This window comes from Trichechus manatus, unplaced genomic scaffold (assembly GCF_000243295.1).
Source record: "Trichechus manatus latirostris isolate Lorelei unplaced genomic scaffold, TriManLat1.0 scaffold00028, whole genome shotgun sequence".
Taxonomy (NCBI): Eukaryota; Metazoa; Chordata; class Mammalia; order Sirenia; family Trichechidae; genus Trichechus; species Trichechus manatus.
The window spans coordinates 5,285,739-5,290,543 of record NW_004443964.1 but is presented as its reverse complement, the minus strand read 5'-3'; the positions used below and the strand labels follow the sequence as shown (position 1 = coordinate 5,290,543).

At 59.8% G+C, this 4,805-nt stretch overlaps 1 protein-coding gene across 2 annotated transcripts in view; it reads left to right on the top strand.

Moving 5' to 3' along the window:
* The first annotated feature begins 8 nt into the window (after positions 1-8).
* The window catches only part of LOC101349944 (septin-9), a 598,619-nt gene continuing 593,822 nt past the window's right edge, over positions 9-4,805 (top strand). The window contains exon 1 of one of the 2 annotated variants that reach the window (XM_004374116.2): positions 9-84. In XM_004374116.2, the coding sequence (XP_004374173.1) occupies positions 30-84 (55 nt within the window). In that variant the 5' untranslated portion in view covers positions 9-29. The remainder of the gene's footprint in view (positions 85-4,805) is intronic. The other variant, XM_023729214.1, reaches the window with a different exon arrangement.

Sequence of the window (4,805 nt, the reverse complement as noted above, 5' to 3'; positions counted from 1 at the left end):
CCCCGCGCGTCCGCGGCCCGCGAGCCACCATGTCCGACCCCGCGGTCAACGCGCAGCTGGACGGGATCATCTCGGACTTCGAAGGTGGGCGCTGGGCCGGCCTGGCACGGGACGGGGGCGCGGTAGGGAGGCGGGACCCCCGATGGAGGGCCCCCCCACCTCCGCCAAGAGCGCCGCGCGTCTGGCCCCGCGTCGCCTACGTGGAGGACCCCGCTGCCGGGGACTGCGAACCCCGGCTCCTCGCTCGCTCGGCGCTGCTGGCCGGCTTCCTTCCTTTCTTGTTGTTTGTGTTCACCGAGCAGCATCGACCTCCTGGGTGGCGCTCAGGCTGCCACGGAACTACTCCGGGCGCGCAGTTTTCACTTGGAGCCGCCGATCGCCCACTTCTCCCTCTCGCTTGGGCGGCTTTGGGGCTGGGCGGTGCGGGCGCAGAGAGGAGTCGGTTGCCAGCCCCGCCGAGTGGGCGGCCGCGTCCGGCTCCGTGGCAGCCCTCCCATCCCCCACGTAGTTTCAGGCCGGCGCTGAGCCGAATCAGGCCGGGGACGGCCTCCGAGTGGGCACCCAAGGCCGGCGCGCCCCAGCGGACCAGCCCAGGGCCCCATCCAGGCCTGGGGACACCCTACTCTGACCCCAGAGCCGGACGGTGGGTAAAGAAGGGGCCTGCGTGCGTCTCCCTACCCCCTTCTAGGTTTAACAGTGTGGGGGAACTTGGGGGGCTTCTCCCTCTGGGTGTGGGTGTGGGTCTGGCTTCCCGTCCCTGGGCCTGTGTGTGTTTTCTTGTGTCCTCGTGACTGCCTGTGGCCTTGCCCTCGTCCCCTGCGTCCCAGGGAGTAAATACAGCAGTAGGAAGGGAAGCGCACACAATAGTTTCCAGCACTCCTGGGGCCTGGATTGCGGAGGGGCGGGCCTGCCTCTGCCGGGCCTGCAGCCCCCGCCCTGCGGAGGGGCTGGCAGGCAGCGTAGGGCAGAGCTGTCTGGTGGGCTGGGCCCTGGGAGAGGCCCCGCTGAGAGGGTGCCAGGCCAAGCCGGGAGGTGACAAGCCTAGAGTCCTGCAGCCTCCAACGACCAGGACCTGAACCAGCATCTAGGTGCCCGAGTCCAGCGCGCACACGGCCCACCTCAGGTCAGCCCGTTGCAGGGGCATCTGGGGACCAGAGCCTTCCAGATTCTGGACTGGGGGGGCTGATGAAGAGCTGAAGAGCTAGGAGGAGGTCGTGGTGCAGTCTACTGACCCCCAGTGGCCATCACTCTGTGCAAAGGATGAAAAACAGCACACTTTGTCCACTTTTTGTCACTTTGTCCACTCAGTGAGCCTTCCATCACGCTGTCCCAGAACAAGGGGAATTTGGGGTCTGAAAAGTTGGGATGACGTGGTACCTGGATCGTCTTGACATGGGAGGGGGTGCGTGCTCATATTGGGGTCTCCCCCAAGTTTACTCTCCCTGCAGCCGCTGCTGCATGGAGACTCCTCTCGGCTCCTGCAGGGGCTTTCCTCCCCTAAGTGCCCGACGTGGGGTGTTTGCCAGCCCAGCCCAGTGGGCCGTGGGGACGGCTGCCCCCTTCAGGAAAGTGCCGTAAGCACTTTCTCCTTGTGGCCTGCGGGCCCGAGGTGTCTGCCTTTATTTCCCGATCTCAAAGCATGGTGTTGGCAGAGTTTCTGAGGAAAAGGGGGGGGGGGGGTGGAGGCCTGTGCAAATGGGGGTAGCGACTTGAGGGTGGCACTAGTGTGACAGCCTGGAGCTTGTGCGCTCTGCCTTGTCACGGTGCAGCTCCGTCCTGGCTCTGATGTGCATGCAGCCAGAGATGTTGGTCGCCTCTGTGGATGCCTCCCAAGAGAGCTCCTGGGTTTTTTTGGACAAGATAGCTTCTTGACCCTCTCATTTAGCCAGAGACAATGGCCTCACTGAGACAAGCGTTGTGGAACAGCTGGCAGCCCTTTCAACTGCAGGGGAGGATTTCATGCTCACAGAGAGGGGCCTTGGGGGAGCTCTGGGTCACTGTGTGGATCAGTGTCCCTGTGGGTGCTGAGTACACTCTGCCATGTGTGGCCCATCCCAAGTGGCTGCTGAGTGTGTGCGTGTGTGTGTGTGCATATGTGCACATGGGAGCATGCACATGGATGTGTGTGCGCACGAGTTTGTACATAAGTGTGTGCTTGCACATGCGTGTATGAGTATAACGCAGGCGTATGCATGTGAGTGAGCATGCATGCGTGTGAGTGTGTGAGTGTGAGTGTACGCATGAGCATGTGTGCATTTGTGTGTGTGTGCATGCATGAGTGTGTGTGCATGACTGTGAGTGTGTGTGAGGGGTCCCCGGTCGTTTGGCCCTGCAGAGCTGACTTGGGGGCCAGAAGGCAAGTGGTCCCTAGGACTCCAGGCGCTTGCGGTGGAGTTAATAGGGGGAAGGCATGGACGTGGGAGGAAGACAACTTCAGACTTGGGGAAGAAACAGTCAAGGGAGTAGGGTGTGCGGTCCAGCACAATAATGGGTGATAGCCGTGTCAGAATCGGGACAGAGAAAGGTCCCTGCGGGCTGACCGGAGAAGTTGATGTGGAGGAGGTGGACCGTGGGCCTGGAGATGGCAGAGGAAGGAGGGTGGCATTCTGGCAGCGGCAGCAGGAGCCAGGGAGGCCAGATGAGCTGGGCCGTTGGGGGCTGGGGCCTGAGGAGGAGCCAGCGTGTCCAGAGTGGATGGCTGGGCCGTGGAGGGCTGGGCGTGCCGCCAGGAGAGTGGACTGCGCGCGGTGAGCAGCTGGAGGGGGCCCGGCGAGGAGGCTGCTGCCTGGGCCACTCAGCGGTTTCTTGCTTTCTGCAGCGTTCATCGGAAGAGACAGAGCGGAAACTGTCAGCTCCTTGGCAGCGGCCACGGTGGCCTCAGTGGTTCCTGGGGTAGGGAGATGCAGTGGTCTTCTCAGGTCAATTCTGAAGGGTGGAGGCCCAGGGGACAGCCCTGAGTGGGCTGAATTCTCTGGGGTGACGTCCACCCTGGAATCCTGCAGCTGGCCCAAAGGCAGGTTTGGGGCTTGGGGCAGTGTCCAGGGCAGACAGGAAGCTACCTGGGGGTGGGAGGGTGGGGTGTGTGGTGGGTTTTGGGGGTGTGGAGGGGTGGGTGTCCAGCCCACAACAGCCTCCCCTGCAGACAGGAAGTTACTCTGAGTGCGCGCGTGCGTATGTGTGTAGGAGTGAGTGCCCTGAGTTAAATTCCTGCTGAAGCCTCACATGCTGGGTGCATCTGCCCCTGCTCTGGGGAGCACACTTGTTTTTTCATCTTTTTCTTCCCTGTCTGTCCCCGCCTCTCTTGAGGACTCGGGAGCCACAGTGTGGAATCCTTAAGCACTGTCCCCGAGGGCTTGCATGGAGATCCGGTCCCTCTTCTAGTTTGGCCACGTCTTTTGAGTTCTGTTCTTCAGAAGTCTCAGGGGACTGTGAAGACCATCCATTCAGGGGCAGGTCAAGGATTTTTGTGTTTTGCTGGTGCACTTTCTAGAGAGTCTCCTTCCCCGTTTCTCTGTGGTACCCGTGCATGCCGGGTGGCAGGAGGGTGACCCCCTGATCTATCTTACTTTCGCTCGGCTGAGCCCCATGCAGCTGAACAGCATGTTCTTTAGTGGACACGGGCCAAATTCGTTACCGCAAACAGTTACAAATCCGGCCGGGTCTTTGGATACCAGGAGCCCTCCAAGTGCCAACTGTTGGCCTGCTTTCCCACGCGGTATCTGCTGTAACCAGATTTGCATCGGGGGAGAGAGTCCACTCAGTCCTTGATGTTTGTTGAAGCAGAATCTGGCCCAGGACCCAGGTGCTCGGACTCGGAGCTGCGATTGCCCTTCTGAGCCCTCCGCTCTCCTCGTGGGAGGATCCGAGCTGTGTCCTGGAGGCTGGGACTTGAAAGGACGGGGGGCCAAGGGGCACGAGAGGGCCTCCTTAGCAGGATGGTAACATGCAGATGAGCTCGCCTGTCTGAGAGCCCAGACACCTCTGGGATGGGGCGCTGGCATTGGTGCTCCCAGGAGAAGCCCTGTTGCTTGGTGATGTGTCCCTGATTAATGCCAGGGGCCTCTTGGGTTATTCATCCTGCTTTTCAGCCAAGACTCAAGGCCTGCCTCCAGTTCACACCTTTGTGGCGGGGGTGGCGGGGGCGGTGGGGGTGGTGGTGACAGTTGCTCGCAGGGCCTGAGCAGAGCCAGCCTTGCTGGGACTCTGTTGTGTGGCATCCCCTAAAACTAAGAGGGAGCAGATCTGGTTTGTTTGTTGGTTTTTTTGTACTTTAACTGAAAGTGTACAGTTCGAGTTAGTTTCTCATACAAAGATTTATACACACATTGTTATGTGACCCTAATTGCTCTCCCTATACTGTGACAGCACACTTCTCCTTTCCACCCCCAATTTCCCATGTCCATTCAACCAGCTCCCGACCCTCTCTGCCTTCTCATCTTGCCTCCGGACAGGAGCTGCGCATTTAGTCTCATGTATCTACTTGAGCTAAGAAGCACCCTCTTCTCGACTATCATTTTACGTCCCATAGTCCAGTCTATGGGAATGGTTTTAGTTCTAGGTTGACAGAGTCTGGGGGCCATGCTCTCTGAGGTTCCTCCAGTCTCAGTCAGACCAGTAAGTCTGGTCTTTTTACTAGAATTTGAGTTTTGCAACCCACGTTTCTCCTGCTCCATCCGGGACTCTCTGTTGTGTTCCCTGTCAGGGCGGTCGTTAGTGGTAGCCGGGCACCATCTAGTTCTTCTGGTCTCAGGCTGATGAAGTCTCTGGTTTATGTGGCCCTTTCTGTCTCTTGGGCTAATACTTTC